The following is a 23,596-nucleotide window of genomic DNA, read 5'->3' as shown; positions in this document are numbered from 1 at the left end:
CGATTCGCCCTTCCTTCCCATTCCCCCCCCCCCCCCCCCCCAAAAAAATATGCACGCAATCAAAGATGAAATCTGACAGGCTGTTTCATACAACCAAGTCCATGACATATTCTTGCTTGCCCGAATAAATCATCTACGAAATGAAAGGATTTTATGATATGGATGAATGAGTGATTGATTATCCGCTGTAGAAAAATGACACCGCAACTCATTTTTTTCCAAAAAGTCGACCTCTTCCCATTCTCTCATGCTACGTGCAATAAGTGGAATGTCCAACGTTACGCCTGTGTCTCGCGAAGCTTCACCGTCATGCGCACAAAATCAAATTTGACGACAACGACGTGGAAGTCAAATACTGTCAGCTTCGCCTGAGCTGAGTCTTCCGACAGCAACGATTATGCAGGAGGTTCAAATATCGTGAACGAGGTTGAATAAAACATGGCTATTCCGTTTGCCTTTCAGCAAAACAAAAAATACGTTGCACCCCATGTGGACGGAGTTTTCTTTCGCTCCTCCGTTTCACTTCGCCGCACGCGGCGGTCTTCAAGCCTCCCCCCCGAGACTTGACGCCGCTCCACTGATCGTCGCGGGAGCTCGAAAGGACTGACAGTCCCTCTGACAGGTAATTAGCCTCATTAGTCGAGCGACTCATCTTTCCCTCCCCTCCCCGGGTTGACCGTACCTCCCGCGCAGGAGGACCGAGGGGTGCGGTCATTAATATCATTAGAGCGCGGCTCGTGAAGAATCCGATATCGCCGTGATGAAGCCTCGTGGTCTGCGCCGTGAGGAAAGCGATAATATTTTCAACGAAGCTAACGCCGGCACATGCTAATCAATCATGGCTGAAGCTTCGTCCAAAGACGCTGGAATGAAGGACATCTCACCGTGATGTTTTTCCCCCTAACAAGCCGTCTGCAGATAACGCGAGTCTTTCCCTCGCCCTTGGGGAGCGTTCTTTTCAGCCTTTTAGTAACATCTCCTTAAAGCGGTCGCCGGGATGATAGATAGCGTCGTTTTCTCTTCTAATGGGAAACAATGAAGGAACGTTACCTTCATAGGATGCTTTAAATCCCTGGCCGCTCACCGCGTAGTCAGATAGCAGCCACAATGTGAGCCTGGAGCCCGTGCTTACGATGGGCGAGGGCAGCTGGAAGCCGGTTAACCTGAAAACAAACAAACAAGGGGGGGGGGGGGGGACAATAACAATCAGACACTTTGAATCCACAACAGACTTGGCTGCAAGGTCACAAATTTGCCCAGCTGCTTCGTGACACATTCGAGGCTAACTTTTATGTCTTTTTTCCCCGTGTGTCTGTGTTTAATGAGGTCGTGAATCATCATCCGGAGGCAATTTGAAATGACAACGCCTCAAGGCGGCGAAGCTCGATAGATTCTTCTCCCTCAGCACAGACTGAGGGACTGCAATCATGCGGCGAATCAGACACCGTGTAAGAATGAGCAAACAGTTGAGTAGGCAAACATAAAACTGTCGGGCCCCGAGTCAACAAACATCTCTAATAAGCACGCAGAAGGCTTTCGATGTGGGAGTAAGCTGGAACAGAAAGTCGGCTTGCTATTTCCGGAGAGAAGCCGAGGACACGCACTGTAACTGTAAGTCCGTCGGCCGGTTCTGGCACTTCTCCGACCGCGACGTGATTGGGAAATAAAATATGCATGTGACAAAGGGGTGGGGGCGGGGGGGCTTTCCCCCTCGATTGCAGTGCGAGACCAGCCGCTCGCTTTAAATATCGAGCTGAGCAGGGGGAACGTTGACAAACGACACTAATTCCGACATAGGGGCTGACTTCACTTTTGCATTTGCGTGCGGCATAGCAGCTCATTGCCGCTTCACCGTGTTTGCTTGGAACTTTGGGCTTACCGAATCGGCCCAAGTCTGCAGACCTCGCAGCCCGACTAGGCTTGTATTCAATCAGCATTTCCTGAATGTATTCCGTGATTTATATCAACATCTACCCAACAGCTGACTCGGAGCCAGTGCAAAACGAGAGAAGCAGAAGGAGATTACTGTAAGTGTTATGGTATCTCGTGTCGATAGTCAAACTAAACGTTAGATTAGCGTAATATGTTCTATCTCTTCTTGAGTGCCCTTTATGACTTTCTTGTGCTTTTACTGAATTGCGCCTTGCTTTGTTGCACTAAAGGTCCACCGTGTGTCATTGAATGAAGCAGAAATTGAATATTATATTTCAATAATTGCTTTTAATTAGTGTGCACTGCCCCGGACAAGGCAACGGGTGTGTTTTCACTGAGCCTGTTCCCTTTATAGCAAATTAAGAGAGCAGATCCTTTGCTGTTTAAGTTTGACTGCATATGATGATGATGAGATGGCTCGAATTGTTTGACGCGAGACGCTACTTCTAAGCACAGCGGTAAGAACAAGCTCATACGCATGCAGCCGGGCAAGTGACTCACGAGTTCTCAACGAGACATGCCAAGGCCTTTAAAGGACTGGGTGGCCAAATTTTCTCATTTTCCGAAGAACCGTTACGACTCTGAACTGAAGATTGAATTTGTTTTACTTTTTTCTGAATACTCCTTTAGTGGAGTACTGAAGTCAAGTCAAGTCAAGTCAAGAGTATTTCTCGAGCACTTTCAAACAGCCATCGCTGCATACAAAGTGCTGTACATGGAGCGATTTAACATACACAATAAACAGTAAGACGAATCGGTAATAAAGGCGGTAGAAAGCACCAAGCAGTAAAATCAAGAACAAAAACAACAAAAAATGGACCACGCACAACCAGAGACCCGTGACACCAGGAGATTTTTTTCCCCCTTCAAAATGATCTCTTTATTTTGCCTGTCACCAATTTTTTTTTTTCTAATCTACAGAATAATATAACTTGTTTGCTTACTGTAAGCCTTTTACAATTCTCTCGAATGGGAGGCTCCACTAATCCTTCCTTGGTTTGCACGCCTTCATACAATCGTATGCACATTCAGCAACATGTGACTCAAATATACGCGTATGTGCGGGGGAGAGTCGATGAAGGGAAACTTTCCACCTGACTGACTTCGGCATCATCTCAATGAGGAGCCTCTGCTTCCAATTATCCCTTCACTAACCACGGGATGGAGGGAAGACAGACGGACCGGGAAGACGCCGGATGATAACGGCGGAGGAAGAAACACCGGCGAGATGGTAATAATGAGGGCATGCCGCTAGTTGGGAGGACAGGAATGGAGACGCTCCAGCCGAGACGAGATGAATCATCATCCGCTTCATTAAGCGGCGCCGCTGTTTGGATTCACGCTCGCGCACCTTCATCTACCTTGGATATATCTGCACGTTAACGGCCGGGAACGGACAACGGCCGTAGGATGGCATTCTTCCTCTCAGGATGGAAGAGGAACAGAGTGCTGAAACAGCTGATTTCCCGGCAAGGAGAGCGAGGAGAAAAAAAACTCAATTGAAAAATAGACCGAGCAGCAGGATTTTGATGGCCAAGTGGAAGGGGAGGTATTAGCCAAGAAATGAGATGAGACATCGGGACATAGAGTGAGTGCATGGGAACAGCAGGTTGGCAAAATGATAACTGATATGATTTTTTTTTTAGGGCTGGTCTTCACATGCACCAAATAGAAAGAATCCATATTTACATGCATCCTTGGTTATTTTTAAAGGAATGACCCAAAAAAAAAGAAGCTGCAGTTCAGTTGCAGTGCGTTTGTGTGACTCATCACAAGCTCCACACTTGACTTTAGCTGTTGGAGGTACAACTTAATTCACGCTACTTAATTCCTACAGCTTATAAAATGAAATTCACAACCAATTAGTCCGGCTTTCTTTAGGCCCCTCTTATCTTTCCACGTCAGGGCAACTGTAATGTAAAAAGTCACTTTGCCCAAGGCCGGCGTCTTAGCTTTGATGTAACTGATGAGGTTCAAGCGAGAATTCTTTCTGGTGAATCCTTAAACTAGGCAAATATTTTAAGACTACTCATTTGTGGTCCGGCGGGGTTTTTAACCCCGTTTCTGTATTTGAAATGTTGATTTCTTTTTAATTTGGCACCACTCATCATCACACCCCGAAGGGCCGCAGGGTACGCGGCTTCACGCAGCAAAAGGTGAATTTGATTGTAGCCGCAGGCGAGAAGAATTTGTAAAACTCAGGCGCGGCTCCCTGCCCTTTGCACAACGCATCAATGTTTCAAAGAACTTTTTCAGAAAAAAAGGATTCCTTTCTTCCTCCATCGAGAGCGGCCGACCGTCGCATGCTGCGGCTCGTCCATATTCATAATTGCGTGATATCGCCGGTTGTTTGTGGGCGGCGGCTGAGCGACGGGCGAGTCTCCCCCGACGTCACTGCTGCGGAGTGCCGATGGCGAGATAATCAAACGCGGTGGGCGCCCACTGAGAGATGAATTGCAGCCTAGTCATTCACGAACCGGTTTCTCCACAGGGACGGGTGGGGGCGTGAGAAGGGGGTGTTTAGCGGAGTTGGGGGCCGCGGAAATAAAAAAAAAAAAAAGCAGAGTGAAGGGAACCGTAACGGAGAGCACGGCGTGGAATTAGAGCAAGTGCAGTTCCCCCAACCGGTGAATTGGGAAAAGACGGACTCATTGGCGGCGACGCACTCCTGAGTATTTTGTCATTTGCTTAGCAAAATTGCACAAGTCATCAAGGGCTGAATTAATGGGCTCACGCATGCATGTGAAGAGAGTGTGAATCGAGGGGTTCCAGAGGAGTGCGCAGCTTCACAAGCCATAAATTCTCCATGGAGTTTACAATGAGATGTCTACCTTTGTCTCATCATCCAAATTGGAATTGTGGACTGTTTTTTTTTGTCATTGCGACACTCCACTTCATTTATAGGCGGGCTGTTGACCCGTCCATCCAATTCTTCCTCCATCCATGCAAACATTATAAGATAAGAAAACCAATGCGGAGCATCAGCTGGTCAGTGAGCGAGTCGCGTGTGGTTTCCTCTCTGGGCGTCTGCATTTCATCAACAGTTTGTCGCAATGCTGTGGTGCCAGATGCATTTGGTCAGCAGTCGACTTGCCTTGAAGGCAATACGCCGAGCATATGCAGTCAGTCGAAGGAGGCTAGTAAATGAGACATACTGAATGGTGCAGGTCCCCATCCCTCCCCATCCCTGGAATGAATCGTTTATACTTCCGGGATTTCCACTATTTGCCGGGATTGAAGGCGTTCGACCTCGGATGCGTGGTAACCATCTACAGATTTGAATGCAGAAATTCCAACAATTTATCGTGATGGAGCGCTCGCATTAATCAAACATCCGGACAGAAAATACGTAGATGATTTTTCTGAGAGTGAGGCTATGCACATACAATCGTATTGGATGTTGTCCTTCCTTGTTCAGACATATCAATTAATCATGCGGTAAACAAATAAAGGCTGGCAAATAAAATGAGATGCTGTTTGCATGTCTCTTGTTCCACCCCAATCAACTTGCAATAATCCGTGGGGAGAAAACAATTACGGGGGTGGATAACGTTATTGAAAGTCGCGTGACTCATCTGAGCAGGTGAGCGGCACAGCTTTTGATGGTGATGTGCCGAGAGACATGCCATCTGTTTGTTCAGCATTGCCCGGGTGTCTGTCAGTGCGTCAGTGGAGAGCAATAGTGATGCATTATGAACATCAAATGAACAAGGTCTGGTTTTATTGGATTTAACTGCAGCGTTTGATACAGCGGGTCACAGTATTGTGTTGGCTCGTTTGTAGCACCTGGTGAACATTGGCGGTCGCGCCCTTGAGTGGTTTTGGTCCTATTTAGTGGACAGAACCTTTTGCGTTAGCCTTGGTCGCTCTGAGTCACGAGCTGCCCCACTGTCTTGCGGTGTTCCACAGGGCTCAATTCTGGGGCCTCTGCTGTTCTAACTGTATCTGCTCCCTGGTATTTCCTTCCACTGCGATGCAGATGACTGACAGATCTATTTCCCACTGAGCAAAAAAGACGCTTTTTCATCGAGGCCACTTTCATCCTTTCTGGAGGAAATCAAGACCTGGATGGCACTACATTTCTTGAAGTTCAACAGAGACAGAAATCATGGTGTTTGGTCCACGTGGCCCCTGTACATCACGTCCTGCGGACTTGGGCCCCCTGGCTGCTGGCTCCTTATCTTGAGCCAACAATCTCAAACTTGGGTGTTCAACTGGACAGTATTTTCTAAATCGGACTGGCATATTGGTGCCGTTGTTCAATCCAAATTCTTTTATTTTAGGCAGGTGGCTAATGCCAAGCACTCTCCTTTCTCAAGAGCAGGCCTTCATGCCTTCGTCCATTACCATTACGGTTTGTGTTCTCCGCTTGTTGGTGAGAAACCTATATTTTTTTTCTCCAAGCCAAAAAAATTCACTGCCGCTGAATGCTAAACAACAGAAAACGTCCGTATGGCCACATGCGATGCCAGTATGACATTAAAATCACATATGCAATGAAGCATGTTTGCAAACGTGCTGGTGAAGGTCTTCCACGTCTCTAACTCTGCACAGCTATGAATTTGGCATGCCACCATTATGATCGCGCACGCTGTGATGTTGAGTTTCCTTTCACAGGGGGACACCAATAAGAGACTCCAAACAAGGGTGGCTCTAAGATCCGATTATCCTGCAGGGACAACAGGGACACAGTGACCGATGGGAGTTCCTAGCGGTGTAATTTACTTTCGGAGCAGCGCACTTCTTTGCTTTCCATGGGCATAGCTGATCAAACAGCAGCAAGAAAAGAAAAGGAGACGGCAAAGGATATGTGAGAAGATAATGACAAGGATGAAATGTGGTGGGTAGGGGGGGGGGGGGGGGGAATGGCTCTGCATGCATGAAACCAGAAAACGGTCTTGTGCTGATCTTGAATTCGGTGCAGGATCAAACCAACGACTGTCGCAAACGTAAATCACAGTGCAACGAACAAGTTTCTCCTTTCAGAGCTCTAAACCTCCCAATCGCGTTCCAATGCAACTTTTGGGGCTGGGCGAAAATAATCTGATCTATTGTCGTCAGATCAGGAAAAAACAAAACAAATACATCGCAGATTCCTTGGTCGACACGTGCCATGCAAGAAATGCAATCACTAGGCAAAGCAATGGGCTGATGACATTTAAAATCCATCCATTTCTTTTCCAGATGCATCTTGAACACCAAACCACACGAGCGGGGAAATCACCGATATATATGTGCTGAAACTTTTACAATACATGTCTTGCTTCTACAATTGCGCGAATCCCTCGTGCATTTTGAAACAAGGTTAAAAGGGTTAGAAGGCCAACTAAAGTTATTTGGAAACCGTCGTCTTTCCATTTTCAGAGTTGAGCGTTTCAGGGGAATAAACAAGCATGTTCCTTCCACTCATGAGAACGACCCCTAAAGTCGCAGGTCGCGGCGCGTCCGTGCTTGTTGTTTTCTTGAACCTCTGCTGGAAAACATTTCATTTCTTTTCCTGCAGGTGAAGTGCATTCCATGAAAACGCTCGATAGTTCCCCGCGGGCGTCAATAGCAAATACGCGCAATTGCAACGCATGTGCGATGTGGCGTATAAATTCACGGCCATCGGTTTGATTATTTCTACAATCTGAGAACTAAAAAATTCTGCCGAGTTTGTATTGTGTGGAAAACGGGTAGCTGCTTGCATCTCCACGACACGCACATCAAGTCTCCATTTCTCCCACGTGGTCCAGCGAGCTCTTATTTTGACAGGGCGCCCTCACAAATCTCCGAGGCCGACTCCGGCGTCAATGCCGCTCCCAGCACCATGCGCCACTGATCCTTATTTACATCCATTCCAGTCTGCGGGCTAAAAATACGTCAGCCCCGATGCCGCCGCGACCTCTGCCTCCCCTTTGCCACTTCCCGCATCAAACGGACGCCAACGCTCGGTCACTCATCCCGAAGACAAACACATGTGGCTGCGGAATCGTTCATCAGCTCGGATTTAAGTATTAACTCTGCGTTCCGCGGTTTTCGTATTGTTCAACTTGAAACCGCGCTCTGCGAGCATGCCGTCTGTTGGAAGCAGCTGTTGGAGAAAGTCTTTCTGCAGCGCACAGACTCGTCCGAGTGCGTGTGTGCTAGCACAAGCACGAGCATCATATCTGCGTTCCTTAACAAGGCAAAACAGCGGCGGTTTGACCGCTTGAGTCAGTGACCAGGGCGGTGGGGGTCATGAGCACTTCTGGGGACAAATGTCAAATGTGAGTCACTGCCGAGACGTCGGGGTCGCAGTCGTCAAAGTCCGCCTGGGTGGGAAGTCACCGGGGGGTAGGGGGTGGGGGGACAAGACCTCCGATGTTTGTAGTCAGAGTGACGGATAAAAGGTGTCAGGGACCTTCTTGTCTTTGTCCCTGCAGCTTTATCGCTGGCCTACTCCGCCGCGCACTCCAATACTTTCCTGAACCGCGTTTTTCCAAGTCCGACGGCTTTGTCGACATGAAGCCGTCGGAAGTGAGCGATGCTTAAAATGAAGACGCATTCCCAAACGGTTCTGTTGGCTTTGAATCAACATTCAGTCGAGTCGGTAATGTCGATTGAAATAAAACTTTCCGTAACTTGAACACTATTTTTGGACAACGCCTTGCGATGTAAATACAACGTCACAGTGTGGAAGCTGAATCCAAATCAACAGCCTCGGAACAGGCTTTAAAAGAGCTTTTAAAAGGATTGGACGGGGGAGAGGAGTGAGAGTGTGACAGAGAAGTCACAGAAAAAGACTCGAGAGAGATGGAAAGAAAATGACACGTGGCACCCACAGCAAATGAGAGCGCGCAAAGAGCAGCCAAATGATCCAACTTCAACATTGGGCGTCCATCTTTGGAAGCAGAACGAACGGCAAGGTGCGAGGGAGAAATGAATCATGCGGCGGAAACGCCACTTTACCGGGATAATGCAAAGCCCCTGAAACAACCCGCCGCTATTTATCCACCGCACCGTGACGCTTGACAAAAGAAAACGCCCTCACGCTGCCCACTGAGCATTCGCCATGTTTTTTATTCACACAGACCTCAACATGTCGTAGGCTTCCCGGCTCGCTAGTTGAGCATGCAAATTGGCTCTCGCCGAAACCTTCCACCGTTTACTTCCAGGCTACGTACGCGAGACTCTCCACGTATCGCAAACCAGCAGCTAACTTCTTGACATGAAAAAGCCGCGGGGCAGACAGCTGACTACCGACGGCTGCAAAAAGGGGCGATAAATCCAGACAAAATCCAGGCCTTCGGGGCCTCGATCTGCAGACCTTTCAAAGCCGTTTGGAACGAGAGCGCTGGACACTTTTGTCCCACTGGAGTATCCATTCACAACAAACCGAAGTGCTCCAACACCGAAGAGGTGAGAAGCACAACAGCGCGACACAAATCCATAAATGTATTTCATCTCAAATTCCAGCCAACAAAGGCAACGGCGACACACAGGGAGAGGAGGAAGAAGAAATCGAGCGGGGAAACGGTGACCTCGAGCTTGGTTGTCAATCAGAAACGTCGTTCAAACTGCGAAGATCAATTTTTCCACGCGGGTTTTCTTGAGGGCTTTCAGAACACGGAACGCGTCGGGTCGGCGTGGGGGAGATGACGCAGGAGAGGTGAAAGGTTTCACAACCGGCGTCGACTTCCACGCAGCAAGGGCTCATAGATGAGTTTTTCACAAGTTCAAAAATAAGTCGGACAATTCTAGAAGCAAAGCTGATAAGACTAAAAGTTTAATAATCCCGAGGACAGTATTGCCTATCACAGCAGTGACGGCGTCCATCTTGGATATCGTCACATTTGCGATAGATGTTCGGTCATATCGTGTACCAAACGGACAAAGGAAAAAAAAATGGAGGGGCATTCAATAAAACAGTCGTATAGCTTCATCAAATTCATCAAAGCTACCTTGTCCGCAGGTTCCCGGGACTGGACGGCCCGTCATAAATGGACAAGATGTCAAAGTCTTCTTCCAGGGCAAAGCCTTGAAAGACCAGCTGTATCCGGTTGTGCTCGGCTGCCACGATCACCCACGTGCAGTTGGCGTAGTTGGGATAGCCGTGAGGGTAGCCGGGGCTCTCGATCGTCCCATTGGGGCTGTGCAGCGTGTCGCTACAGTTCTGAGCTGGAAAGAGAAAAACAACAACAACGAAAAATGGTTTTTAATTGGGTGTGCTGAATCCACAAGTGCAGACAACACATCAAAGTCACGACTTTCAATTCAAGAACGGAGATGGACATGAAATGGCTGCAATATGCGTCAAATGCCATGATTCCGCTTATGTGAAGAAAATGGTCTTCACCTTATTAACAAAATAATAATAATACAAATTCTGACTTGATTTCATTGATGATTAACGATGCACGCTGTGATATTCATGAACGGAATACGACGACATCTGCCACACAAACCCTCCATTGCCTTGATCAAATCCAGCAAAATCGCCTTTGAACTCCTGCACCACAACTTAGACCTGCTTTTGTCCGCTGTTATATCTCGTCTACATCATGTCATAAAATTATCAGGTGCACCTGGGCGAGGCGGGTGTAATATAAGACGTCCACGGTCCACCGTACACGGTAAGCCGGACTTGCCTGGTCACGAAAGCCAAGTGGTGCCCTGTTTTTATGCCGACCACACAGTCTTTGCATTTTCCCCAAATTTTTGTCCATTTATCATTAGAAAACACAATTAACGATGCCCAATTTGGGTTTGGTTATTGCTTGAGAGAACTCAGATTCCTCTTCACCGAACCACCTAAAAATAAAACAATAAAAAGACCAAAGCAATCAATCACCGTGTTCTATTCCTTCATTTATTTTCATGAAAGCCTTGAAATAGGCCGAGCAAGTCAGTAGCTACCCTCCCATTAACATCAGGTCAATACTAATATCCACATAAAACCTCCACATCCACCTCTAACTTATTTTCATTCACCCAGTTAGTTCAGTAAGCTCCCTTCATTACGAGCCTCCATCACACCAATCAATTGCTCAAACAAGCAGCCCGACGGAGGGTCGAATGAGGTCAGACTAGGCGGCGAACCCCTTGTAAATAGTCAACGGTAGATTCGGGCACGAATGACAAGGCATTTCTCATCTTTTTATTATCACGAGTGATGAATTTTACGCCTACCGCAAAATTCCAGAGGGAAGAAATGGAACAGAAATCCAGAGAGGGACATTATTTGCGCTCGCAAAATGGGATGAAGAAGCACGTGTTCTTGCAGGCTCGGGAAAACTTAAATAAATACGATATTTCAAAGCTTAATCGTATGCGCCGGGTGGCCAGCTTTAGAATCAATACTGACACACGATGTTGGCTTACAGAGTACCGGTAAGTAAATGGTTTTAGAGTGCTCGCTTACTCGCTTATCTGACGGCGGGAACTTTCTTCTCTGCCGGGGAAGCCAACACTTCATGAACGGCCGCAAACCATGAAAAAAAAAAATACAAATAAAATAAGGTCCGGGCGGCCCGGTAGTCCAGTGGTTAGCACGTCGGCTTCACAGTGCAGGGGTACCGGGTTCGATTCCAGCTCCGGCCTCCCTGTGTGGAGTTTGCATGTTCTCCCAGGGCCTGCGTGGGTTTTCTCCGGGTGCTCCGGTTTCCTCCCACATTCCAAAAATAGGCATGGCAGGCTGATTGAACACTCTAAATTGTCCCTAGGTGTGAGTGTGAGCGTGGATGGTTGTTCGTCTCTGTGTGCCCTGCGATTGGCTGGCAACCGATTCAGGGTGTCCCCCGCCTACTGCCCGAAGACAGCTGGGATAGGCTCCAGCACCCCCCGCGACCCTAGTGAGGATCAAGCGGCTCGGAAGATGAATGAATGAATGAAAATAAGGTCCTTTGCTCTTGAAATGATACGCAACACAGATGACTTGGATTGAAGTCCACAAGTTCTGGATTTGGATCTTTTCTCCGGAGGGTTTGCATGCTCTCCTTATGCGTGCGTGGAGGACCGCTTTGTCTTGTTCGCTTTGCCCAAAGTCACCTCTGACTCTCAACAGGTTTCATATACTTCATAAATAACACCAAGGGGAACGACCTTGCCAATTAGTGCGAGTTTTCTCGTTTGGTTGCCATCTAACAGAGAACATTAAAAAATATATATATATATTTTCATGTTTTACAAAACGTCCTTTCCCGTGTGTTCAAATATATCGCGAGGCCTTGCGACGCGACTCCGTCTGGCTTTGAAAGCCGAGAGCCTTTGATTAATAGAACCAGCACTCAGGGCATGGGATGAATAATTGAAACTTCACCTGAGGTGCATTATGAAATTAGCTGCTGGGGGGGGCTGCTGACCTACAGCGAAGGCCCTCGATGCAGATTTCAAGGGACGCGCCTGGCCAGCAGTCAGCCCTCATAAGATGCCATTTAAAGTCAAGTGCGGCTGTGTTGCAAAGTTGAATGCCAGAGCTTCTCGCGTTGCACAAAAAGAGGAAACGAAAAATGCGCTCACTGCGTTCGGTGTTAGCGCTGCGCCGTGAATGACTACTTTCAACAGATAGTCGCTTCCATCGTTCACGCGGTTGGTCTGTGCGCCGCGGGCTACTCTTCGGCTGGCGCCAAAACATCTCCACCGTGCGCACGCTGCCAAATGGGTGCTCGCCGAGAGGTGTGACCTTGCCCGAGAAGCACTCCGGGCCTTTGCTTGTATGTTGATTGGGTGTGCGCCATGAGAGCGCCGCGGTGTTTGCTTCGCCGTGTGTTGCGACGCTTTTGACGAATTTACAGCTGCCGCACTGTCGGGGTGCGGTGAAGGAGGGAAGGAGCGGAGGAGAACGAGGCTTTAAAGGCGGAAGGAAGTTGTCAAACGCTGGAATTTACAGGACGGGAATCCCGGAGCTTGTATGAAGAGACAAATGGGAAGGCAATCGAAAAGCGGCAGATTGGAAGAAATGACAATGAACGACGGCGGCGGTTGGTGTGAAGGTCAACGTGTGGGAGGGGGGGGGGAACAATGTCGGCAAGATGAACGTCAACGAAAGGTATTTTCAGCATGGTGTTGTCCTTCACAGCTGAGGGCACACGTGACCGGCGGTGATATTTGCAGCGAGACGGCAGTTTGTGATCCAATCTTAGCACATGGGGTGAAGGTAGCGGCAGATGATGTGAGGCTCAGATGTCCGTGTCACGATATGATGTGGACAACGCCATCGGACAGCATTGGCACCTACAGGACATGCGCGTTGATGACATCACGCTGATTGTTTTATTCAAATATACTGGATGTCGCTGATCGCATGACAAAGTCGCCATAAAAGATGCTAATCATTAGCGTTTGGCAATGTGAGTAAGCATCAAGCTCGTGGACATTCAAAATGATGCCTTTGTTTGAAATCCGCAAAGTGTAAATCTCTCCGTTTTATGTTTAGTTTGACGGCAGGCGGCAATCGAGTGCGGCGGGAAACAGCACGAAGCTTCTTTTTTGGGAGGTGGTTTCATTACGCTGCTAAATGATGTGAGGACTGGAGAGTTGAGTTCAATACAAAGCGCCAATGTATGTGTGGTTTGCTATGTGTGGATTGCCTTATTATTCATTCATTCATTCATCTTCCGAGCCGCTTGATCCTCACTAGGGTCGCGGGGGGTGCTGGAGCCTATCCCAGCTGTCTTCGGGCAGTAGGCGGGGGACACCCTGAATCGGTTGCCAGCCAATCGCAGGGCACACAGAAACGAACAACCATTCGCACTCACACACACACCGAGGGACAATTTAGAGTGTTCAATCAGCCTGCCACGCATGTTTTTGGAATGTGGGAGGAAACCGGAGCACCCGGAGAAAACCCACGCAGGCCCGGGGAGAACATGCGAACTCCACACAGGGAGGCCGGAGCTGGAATCGAACCCGGTACCTCTGCACTGTGAAGCCCACGTGCTAACCACTGGACTACCGGGCCGCCCCTGCCTTATTATTAATTTGTATTTTGGGACAACTGCGGCAGCTGGGAAAGCGTGATGTGAATTGAGTGGAGAGGTGAGTCTTTGGGACTGTTTGTCCATTCATTCAGAAAAAAAACAAAAAAACAAAAAAATCCCTCTTGTGAGGTCTGAGGCAACCGGTTTTGACACAAGTTGAGCTCTCTCCGCACACTAAAGTCATCCAATCATGCGTTTTATGAGCCTTGCTTTGTGAACTGGAGCCGTATCACACCAGAGGACGTGTTTTCCAGAAAAGAAAAAAAAAAAAAAAAGCAGCGTCTTTGACAAAATGCCTTTAGTAAGAGTTCCATTCACTGACTCAAATGGAGAAGCCCACAAAAAGGGCCATTTTTCTCACCACTAAACTTTAACAGGCACAACGCAGCCAGGCAGGTAACGTTCTCCTGGCCAAGCCCAGACTTGTCCTTTCGACTGCCAAATAAAGACGCGTAATTTGTCACTCGGTTGAACGCCCCCTCCGCTGCTCCGGAGTCCAGCCACGGCGTGAATTCAATACTTGGCACCGTGCTCGCAAAGCAATTATGATCCGGGTGCACGCCGTTTATGCCGGATAAGGAGCAAACTGCTGCATTTTCAAAACACAGGCTGACTTGAGGGTTTATTTTGACGGAAGAAATATCGCAAGATGCAAACATGTGTCACACCAGAACACAGTATCAAAAATACTCTTGAAAATGGCAGAGCTGGACATTTGGATATCAAGCTAGCAGTTGCGGGAATTTCACATTTAAATGCCATGGCTAAATCTGGTGTGGAAGCTTTTTTTTTTTTTTTCTTCCTTCCAGCTGGGTCATCTTTAACTAGCAGTACCAGCCAAGAAGCCCGCCTCCCAATTTACGGAAGCGTCCTAGAGAAAGAGAGTCAGTCGTAGTATTATTTCTCCTCATTAAGCCACTTGAGTAGCATCGCGTTTGTTTTTGTTGTTGTTGTTGTTTTTGTTTTGTTTTCGTGTGCTCTGCTATGACAACCAGCGCTCCTTGGCAGCCCACGCACAAAGCTTAAAGATGATGAACAGAAAAACAGGCCTTTCAGAGTCAAAGGCATGTTAGACTTGATGATCCCCCCCGCCCCCCCGCCCCCACACACTTTCACAAAGACCCCTGTTTTAGTGGGAGTGTTTTTTTTTTTTTTTATCACTATAACAAATTGTAAATCCTCTTGAAAAGACACACGCACAAGCTTAACGCACGGAGCAGTTCAAGACGCCTCATTAATGGCTCCCTTCATTCAAGATGCATGTTGTTGCCATGGCAACGAGACCAAAAAAAAAAACCCCTCCGCAGAACACATATGAAGACAAATCCCTTCTTTCAATTATTTATTAGTGCCGCAGTCCGCCTTAACACTTCATGTGGTGCGTGCACACTCACTCACTCACTCACATGCACGCACACACACACACACACACACACACACAGACACATTTTGCACATGAAAATGCACAAGCCCGCCCTACTCGTGTGACACCTAAGTGAAAAGTGGAAGTCAATTAGCAGCTCATTTTCACTCTCCTCACATTTAGCGTCATCACTGTGGTGATAATGGCAAAGGGGGGAAAAAAAATGCTATTGGTAAAGTGAAGGCTACGTGCGCTTAAACTCAGTGCAGAGAGTCGCATGGCCTCCGTGGTACAGTCGAACCTCGTTTCAACGTACCTCCTTGACATTTTTACGTCAAGTCCCGATTTCAATTCGCCGATTTTAATTACAACGAACACCTTTAGAACGTACACGTCATTAGAACAACCGTATTTTTCCCGCAAAATAGCCAAAAGGCCTCCCACAAAGGGTGGGAAGCGAACTGCCGCCGCGACCTTGCCTATGAACAAACTGTACGACGTGGGACTCCCCTCCGTTGCTTAGCAATGCTACTGTTCGACTCGCTCGATTGTTGTTCTTCCAGCCGTAACTCACGGAGGCACGGCGCGGTCCGGAGCACATCGCCTGGTAAACGGAAACAATTCCCTCTCTCCGTCTGTCTGTGGAGGCTGAAATTGTCTCTCACGTTTGAAAAGGGGAGTCTCGCCGCGCGCAAAGTAGAGTTAAAAAGCCATGCAAGATATCCACTTGCGCAGGATGTAAAGTTGGCCGTCGCGGGGTGGGAACTTGGTGACCCCCCTTTATCGTGCAATCACAGTGATTCCCCTTAAAAAAAAAAAAAAGGAAGAGGCGATACATAGAAAGTCTGAATTTTTGTAGCATAAGTGCGAGTCTCTCCTGATTGGCTCTACAAAGCGCCTCAAGCATTTCCAGCTTCATGTCGAACGATCCCCTTGTAAATGGAGCCGTAATTCTCAAACCCAAATTTAATGACGTGCCACACCAAGACTTGATGGTCATGACTGAGACCATAAACGCTGATAGGAAAATGTTTAGTGCACCAACAAATCAATTGAGCTGCGTGGTCACGTCCTTACACACAATCAGACCGCACTGAAAGAATGCCGCTTTGAAGCTCACCTCGGCGTACGGTACAAATAATAGCGGTCCTTGAATCGTCTTAAAAGGAATTAGAGGAGGCACCTCCATTGGATGGGTCGATCTCAAAGCGTCAGGAATACAGCAAAACGTCTCCTAATATAAAGGTTCAGAGTGCTTAAGAGCAAGACGGTCAGCGTTTTGGAGCATCGTTGCTAACGTCCGCCTAGAAAAGCGGCAAGAGAAGGAAAGTGGGGAGATTCTCGTAACTGTTGGATATTAAACACAAGAGGGAGATGAGTTCTAAAGGCCAGGTCGCCAGTGCCCCATCGGGACCATTCCATCCATCACCGAGAGATGTCTGGGAAGTACATGATCAATCAGCACACTTCAACTTAGCGTGGATCGCGTTAACCTTTCGATTCAGAAGCGAGTGTCTCCAAGAAAGGCTTGTGTGTGGCTCTCTGGCTGTGGGAGGGAGCGCTACAAAACAAAAGCAATTCAGCGGCATGAGCCCACACGAGCTCTGCTTTTGAGTTAGATTTTGCCATCATGACAAGATCTATTTCTAGCGAGAGTCAACTTCTTTATTTGGATGTGCTTTATAGTGCACCGGGTTTAAAGATATAGCTTTTTTTTTTAATTTTTAAAGCAACTACTGCTGTTTGATCACACTCTCTCTGGAGAGCACATTGAAGGTAGCGCAACTGGACGACAAATGCCGCAAATGTTCTCCGCGCAAATGCACTGCACCATTCCAACAAGAACAACAACAAAAAAAGACCTCGGAGCGATTGCGTCGTGCTTGGATGTCAAGAGAAACAGCTGAGGAAAGTAACAAGACAAAGACAAGGACAAGTAACCTGCCCCGGATCTAATCTGCCATCTCCTGGATCATTGCAGTCAGATAAGAGCAGCCAAAGTCAGGAAGCCAAGCAAAGCCATTTTCCTCAGCTCTGCGTCTTTACAAGACAAGCAGGGCATCTACATCAGTCCCGCTCTATGGGAGGATTTAACAAAAATTGCCTTGTCTGACAGAAATGGGAGCAACCCCCCCAGCCACCCCCACACCCCCCAAAAACCTCAACGTCTTTGGGAGTGCTTTCTTCCATGTATCAGGGAGTGTAAGGTACATATTGATTCATTTTTACCCTAAGCTAAAAGCTAAAGATTAAATATTCTGACGGGAGTGACAGCGATTGCAACGGTCGCACATGTCGGCATCAGCCAGCTGCCTGCAGCAACCAAACGTGTCCGCTGGGAGAAGATTGTGGTGGGAAAGGTGAACACGAGTATTCCGGTACGCAGAACACAAAGGTCAAATACATCATGTCATACAATAGCGTAGAGGAATCTTTTGCTCCGGTTGCTAAAGAGCACGATGGAACAAAAATTGCGACCAGGTTTAAATATGAGCATGAGGCTGATATTTTTATATATATTTTTATATATGTGTGTAATGCTAACAACAAATGAGAAACACCAATGCTAACAAACGACTGAAACAAACTTTCCCAGTGTTATAACGCGCTCAGCGTTGGTTATTTGAAAACAAACAATACAAATAGACGGAGATCATAAAAATACTGCTCTCCCTGGATGATATTCTTTATCCTCTGTAAAGAACTACGGACATAACTGTGGCTTACTGGTCTTATTTGCGACATCGCCATGTACTGTATATTTGCGTCAATGTAACATTTTACACACCGAAAGGAGCAGCACAATATCCATTGAATAAAAGAAAAAAAATAATGCAGCAGAGAATGGTTTCAATTCTTTATGTTTTCCACAGTACGATTGTTCGGGTTTTGGTGCTGGTCTGTGTTCTCCTAATTGTCATTTCCTTATGTATAATAATTGATGCCTTACTTATAGCAAGGTTTCTAGAAAAACCTTTGATTCCATTTCTTTCACATCACTGAACTTCTTACTTGCTTCGAGACAAAAAAAAAAAGTGTCAGTTTTGAGTGTGTTGTGCAGAACATTTCACCCCACGAAATATCTGTATTTGACAGCAAATCCATTAAAGTCAAATAGCATTGTTTAGTGCTTAATGGGGGAGCCGGCTGAAGGAACATTTGTTTGTGCTGTTCCTACTTGTGGTGTTTAAGGCACTGCGTGTCACTTTAATCTGTCAATTGCAAAAGGGCATCAGACTTTTAAATTCACAATCTTGAACTGTGCGTGTGTGTGTGCGTGTGTGTAAAAAAGTCAATGAGCCTGCGCATACTAGCAAATGGCTGCACGAATGCACTTATGAATATTTTGGGGAGAGTCTGCGAGCGTGCATGAATTAGTAAGCGACTGTGAGTGTGTGAGTCACCGTTGTGGCGGAGATTAGTGCGACAAAGCGTGGCCATAGAGCTTGGACCATCTGGAAAGGGATGACAGCGCGAGAGAGGGGGGGGGGAGTGCGGTAGCGGAGGAGGACGACAGCTACGGGAGAGGGGGAGGGATGACCATCGGCAGGTGGGATTAGCAATGACAAAACGCTACGACTCCAGGAAACGCTCATGGGCTCTTTTTTTTTTCTTGTCCACTAACTGATGCTTGTCAACATTTTAATCATCTGAGAGTCAAGTAAGGTGACAGCTCACACACACACACACACACACACACACACACACACACTGGAGACTGCTAATGACTAAAGAGAAAAAGGAGCGCTTCAAATTGATCATCACGCAACACTCCAAAGGCAGGTAAAGCCAAAAAGTTCCTCTTGATCGTTGTTTCCCCATGGCTGCGTTTCGTCACCGTGAGCCTCGGCCATCACTTTCCCACTCCATCTCTCTCGAGCGCACATATGTTCTCTATTTCGGACACTCGGCGCTTTGGAATAAATGCCATAGGTTAACCGATTCCCAGATCCCTTCCCCGCATTTATTGCTCAGCGGTGAATGTGGAGAGCAGATGGGAGATAGGGAGCATGCAGCAGATTGGAGATTGAATGGAGCAAGAGGACAGGTGGGAGAGAGGTGAGCCGAAGCGATGGCGCCATTAAACGCATCGGACATATGGGAGGTGTTGAAGAAAGTTTGGGACAAGATGTCTTCCGGGAGGTCAAAGTACATCCGTTGAGGCGCGTGATGATGTGAGGTTATTTGAAGGACTTTGGATTCTGATTTTACCAGCAGCTCCACACTGAAATGTGAAAATAAGAACTCTCTAAAGCTGTCGTTTGGGTAAAAAAAAAAATGCATTGGGTCTTGGTCCCTAAATCCCACAAAGAGCAAAAATTGGCAAGGAATTGAAGCTGCTCCCACGATTAAAAAAGAAATCAAAGTCACAGCTTGAACCGATAGACCCATCTTAATTTCTTTATTTATTTGAAATGGCCTCCAGTTGTTTAATTTCGAGAAAAAAATGTACAGGCGTATGTATAACACTGGTCAACAAGTTTTTGTTCTCAACGTAATATCGCCTTAGAGACAACGATCGGACTCCAGGCCATCTCGGTCGGCGGGTCGCATGTCGTCACAAGGTTGCCGCCAATAGCGACATAGCAACGGTGTGCTCCCGTGATGAGTAAGAGTCACTATTTTTTAATTTCGGGGTTGATGTTATCGCTTTTAAACGGCGCGCCGGCGACAATAACATAATCGGTCAGTGTCACGTTAATGTAATTTCTGCTGATGGATCCGATACAGCAACGAGATTAATGAAAGTAAGAGTAACGGTAGGCGCTAAGAATAGTAACAAGTACGGCACGTCACCAAGTCTGACCGAAGGTTTGCCTTCGGCTCACTTCCGCTCGTGCGTTCTCTTCATTTTAAATGAATGCATTTGCCTAATTTAGTATGAAATTAGACGCAGAAATCTGATCAGATCTTGTCAGGATAGGCTTCTAAAGTGTGACTGTGTCTAATTGGGGGTGCAGAGCCACGAAAACATTGGAGAAATCCCAATTTCAAGAGCCAGCTTGTGATGCTGCGAGCGGCAGCTGCTTGCCGGGCCTGTTGGCTGTGAGAGCTCTCCGTGGTCCTGAAAATTCCACTGACAACCTGGCTTTTGCCCATTCACCCGTTCCAAAACATCAGACTGAAGCAGGAGTGTACAAAAACTGAAGCAATACATCGCACAGGAAGTCATGTCATGTCACCAAGAGATTTAATGGTTGCAAACGCTTTGTCTTCTCTTGTTTTAGCCATATTGAACATGCAACCAAAATAACTTTTGGGCCCATTAAAACTATTAGCCTTGGTGAACAGTTGCGACCTTGAACGAATAACTGACCAAAAATCAACGTTCGCTACATTCGCAAACTTTCGCTGCTTTTGACCTTTTCTTTGCCATATTTTCAGTTTTTATTCAGTTATTTATATGACAGTTGCCAAACTACCTTTGTCATAAAAAAAAAATCAAATGAACACTAAAACTAGCACTATTACTAATTACCTAGAACAAAGTATTTTCACGGGGGGGGGGGGGTGGACGAGAGAGAGATAACACTGCAAACTACACAACGAAAAATCATCATCAGTGTTCTCCTTATAAAAAGGCAGAACCTGATGCATCTCAAATCGTTTTGAGATTCCGTGACTGCATTTCCTTCCTTTGCGTCGCTAGTGTGGGGACGTGACGCAATTAACTACGAGCTCGTGCAAAACTGGCCACAAGTTGTAATTGCGGGGCGGGGAGCCGACGCGATGACGTCGAAAAAAAAGGGAGGGGGGGGAAATGGTACAGCCAGCATTACTGCCGGTTGCATCATCAGCATCATCATCATCATCATAGCACATCAGCGTGGAAAAAAAAAAGCACGGAGGGCAAGATGAAGCGTAAGCAAACGCCTCTCTCTCTCTCTCCCCGGTCTGCAGACGTCATCCTCACTCAACCCCGCTCAGCCCCCCCTCGTTGGTTTGAGCTCGATTACCGCTTATCGAGCGACAGGTCTTCCGGGATGGTTGTTTTTGATCGCCCAAAGCTCCCTTTGACACGTCTCGAACCCTCTCGGGAGACACCACAGAGAGGCTCCGCGGTGTTGTTTTCAAGTCAGACACCGTTTGACAAATGCAAAACCTTTGATGCACCCGAGGCGACTCGACTGTTGCTTGTCAAACAGCCCGCAGACGAACACGTGGTTTGTTCGGATCAGTTTGCGCTTGAGTCCGAGACGGGACAGCAGCACACGAGAGGCTCGAGGGCTCCTTTCTCTTCACGCCGCTTCTCGGCATAGTGTGGGGCTCTGGTGCCCCTCAACGGGGGGATGGGGCAACTGCCGGTGGCTACCATGCACCGGTGTGCAGCATCCGCTGACCTCCGAGTGTTAATTAACAGAGGCGAGGCAGCCTGCTTTTCTCCAGTGAAATCTGGTGATGACGCGAGACTTAATCCCCCCCCCCCCAAAAAAAAAGCAAATAACGAGGGGTTGCTCAAGATTGGTCACCCGGTGGGTGGAAGAATTTCAATCGGGGAAATCACCGGAGCGACCCGGCCCCGGATAAGCGGTAGATGATGGATGGATGGATGGATGGATGGATGGATGGATGGATGGATGGAAATCACCGAAGCTCATACACATTCCCTCATAGGCAACTCACTTGAGGAGGATGTGCAAAAAGTTTTTTGGAGGAGTGGGTGAGCGCAATGGCGTGTTGCTACCCAATCCGCTGGGGCCTCATCAATGCATGCATTGGGCCAAGTATAAATAGCACGTCGGATCATGATGGAAAGGCCGTTGAACGAATGCATTCACTAAAAGAAAAAAAAGAGTGGAGGGGATCTTCTGACGTCTGAAGAAGGACCCCCCCCCCCCCTCCTCTCTCTCTCTCTCTCTCTCTCTCTCTGCACACACGGGTGCCGAACGCCTGCTTGCACTCTCTTTTTTTTTTTGCTTCAAATACAGCTACCCGCTGCGTGTGTGTTTTTTCCCACACAATCTTTACATTTGAACGCAACTCCTTTTTTCAATTCACTTTTCCGAAAACAGCCCTTCAACTCCCCCGGGAAGCTCTTGTTGCCATTCAACAGTTAACGATAGCCAGCAGCAGCCACCTGCGTTCTGTGAACGCGACGCATTTTAACAAGCTCTGCTGCTTCGCATTTCACAAAATAACCTCCAATAGTTGGGATGCCCCCCCCCCGTCCCCACCCCCGAGTGCAGCAGCCACCTGACAGCCTTCGTGTTAGTTGCAGCAACACGACGCGCAGCCTGATGCGTTTTAATGAGTGCGCGCGTGCTAATCTGCATTCACTCTGTGATGTGTGGGGGGGGGGGGGGGGGGGGGGGGGAGATTTGCCTGCCGCATTTGACACGACTTCAGCCCGTCTCCGGGAACTCACCCTTCACCGACGCGCTCACGAGCCCCATGTAGAGCACAAGCATCAGCCGGCTCCACCGACGCGCCTCCCCCCGTTCTCGTGACAGCCCAAATCCCAATCCGGTCGCCTCTCTGGCGGGCGCAGTCCGGTCCCTTGGCGGGTCCCGTGGCCCCGTCCCGGCTCGAAGCGGTGTCCATGACAAAGCTTTCTCTCGGGAGCGACACAATGGTGATAGTTCTCAGATGGTCAGAAAAGGGCGATTGACTCGGTGACGGCGCTGAGAAAAATCCCAATGCATGGAGGAGGCTCGGATCTCGCAGCCGGATTGGACCATGTCTTGCTCAGTCTCTTTCAACGGGCTATTTAAATATATTTTTTTCACACCTGGGGGAAAAAGAGAGTGCGAGGGAGGGGTGCGATGGGAAGCGGGGGATCTCCAAACCAAACGATAAGCTTCAAGTGGAAGATGGTCGACTCCACACGCGAAAAAAAAAAAAAAAAGAATCTCGTCCGCTCCTCGTACAGGCACGAAACGCGTCAAAAGCAGAGCGTTCCTTCTCCGGCTGCTCGCGCGGCTCCTAAATCTCGGTCCAGACAGTCAGCATTTGCGGGGCGTGATAATCCACCTTCAACTGGGTTCACATACAAATGAGCGGACGCCGACGGAGGCTCGGGATCCGGCAACGGCAGAATCAAAGCCCTTGCGGAAAGTTCTCGGCCCAGCATCTGTGCGCAAAAAATGACGGGATCTCGATGTGCGCGGGGGTGGGGGGTGGGGTGGGGGGGGGGGGAAATAGCAATAAATACTTAAAGCGGCAATTTGTAATTATTCCAAGAATGGCCAATGTGGCGTCTGACAGCGTCTGCCTCGGCTCTGTGGGACGCCAAAATCACACTGCAGACCTTCTCTCTCTCTCTCTCTCTCTCTCTCTCTCTCTCTCTCTCTCTCTCTCTCTCCTCTCTCTCTCTCTCTCTCTCTCTCTCTCCTCTCTCTCTCTCTCTCCTCTCTCTCTCACT

General features: G+C 48.0%; 1 protein-coding gene across 1 annotated transcript in view; it reads right to left on the bottom strand.

The window, feature by feature from the left end:
• csmd2 (CUB and Sushi multiple domains 2) overlaps nt 1–23,337 on the bottom strand; it is a 98,651-nt gene extending 75,314 nt beyond the window's left edge. The window contains 4 exon segments of the mRNA XM_052070070.1: nt 1,051–1,163; nt 9,855–10,071; nt 22,601–22,668; nt 22,670–23,337. Coding sequence (XP_051926030.1) covers nt 1,051–1,163; nt 9,855–10,071; nt 22,601–22,668; nt 22,670–22,776 — 505 coding nt within the window. The 5' untranslated portion in view covers nt 22,777–23,337.
• Nucleotides 23,338–23,596: the final 259 nt, after the last annotated feature.

Source organism: Hippocampus zosterae, chromosome 7 (assembly GCF_025434085.1).
Source record: "Hippocampus zosterae strain Florida chromosome 7, ASM2543408v3, whole genome shotgun sequence".
Taxonomy (NCBI): domain Eukaryota; kingdom Metazoa; phylum Chordata; class Actinopteri; order Syngnathiformes; family Syngnathidae; genus Hippocampus; species Hippocampus zosterae.
This window is presented reverse-complemented; position numbering and strand designations above follow the sequence as displayed.